Here is a 991-nt window from a genome sequence, read left to right as displayed (position 1 = left end):
GGGTGGGTGGGCTGTAACGCAGACTGCTGGCCTGACCTTCGTGCTCTCGGTAGAACCTACGGCAGTCTTCCTTTCTCCACTGTAGTTCTCGTGTCCGCACAATGAGGAACTTGTTGCTCAGAATCTGCTGATGTACAGCCTGGAGAACAAACCATTCCAGAGATAGAAATCAGTCAGGACTCCAGCTGTCTAAAGGATCTCTTCACATGTCTGCCCGTGATGGGTGCTATGGTCCAGATAGTAAGTACCCTTCCACCCCGAAGCTCATGTGTTAAGGCCGATGAAGGTCATGGGAATTTCAGAAAGTGGGCCTTCCAGAAGAAAGTGCCATTAGGACTTTGCTCTTGAAGGGGAAGTGGAGCCTCAACTTTTCCCCTCTTGACATCCTGGTTCCTGCAGTAAGCACTTCTCACCACAATAGCCACCCTCAGCAGAGGCTGGAAGAGACAGGACCGAGAGCCACGGACTAAAACCTGTGAACGTCTGAGGGAAAATGATCTTCCCATGTGCGTGGCCCAGTGGCTGAGAGCTGACTAATACAGAGGTGAATGAGGTGAGGTCTGTGCCAGAGTATGAGCCACAGTCCTAGGGACAGAAGTAACGTCCCTAGCCCCGCCACCTAGAACACCACACAAGTCTTTTTAATGGTCCTGTCCTCAGTTTTTCTCATTCGTTCTAAATCATGATTAAAAACTCTATAACTTATTTACACGTCATGCTTTGGTCAGAACGATCTGGGTAGTTTCTACTATCATGAGTGTTTTGCCTGCATGTATTTCTGTATAGCGTATACATGCCTAGTTTCTGAGGAAGCCAGAAGAGGATGTTGGATTCCATGAAACTGGAGTTACAGATAGTTATGTGCCAACACGTAGGTGCTGGGAACCAAACCCAGGTCCTCTAGAAGAGCAGTTAGTGCTCTTAAGGGCTGAGCCATTTCTCCAGCCCTGAAATGAGTCATTTGAAGCTATCAAATTTGGAATGTAGCATT

General features: G+C 48.0%; 1 protein-coding gene across 1 annotated transcript in view; it reads right to left on the bottom strand.

The window, feature by feature from the left end:
- Positions 1-991, bottom strand: part of Nme6 (NME/NM23 nucleoside diphosphate kinase 6) — a 5,184-nt gene that overhangs the window by 2,531 nt on the left and 1,662 nt on the right. The window contains 1 exon segment of the mRNA XM_026778959.1: positions 37-139. Within this exon segment, the coding sequence (XP_026634760.1) occupies positions 37-139 (103 nt within the window).

Source organism: Microtus ochrogaster, chromosome 5 (assembly GCF_000317375.1).
Source record: "Microtus ochrogaster isolate Prairie Vole_2 chromosome 5, MicOch1.0, whole genome shotgun sequence".
In the NCBI taxonomy this organism is placed as follows: Eukaryota; Metazoa; Chordata; class Mammalia; order Rodentia; family Cricetidae; genus Microtus; species Microtus ochrogaster.
This window is presented reverse-complemented; position numbering and strand designations above follow the sequence as displayed.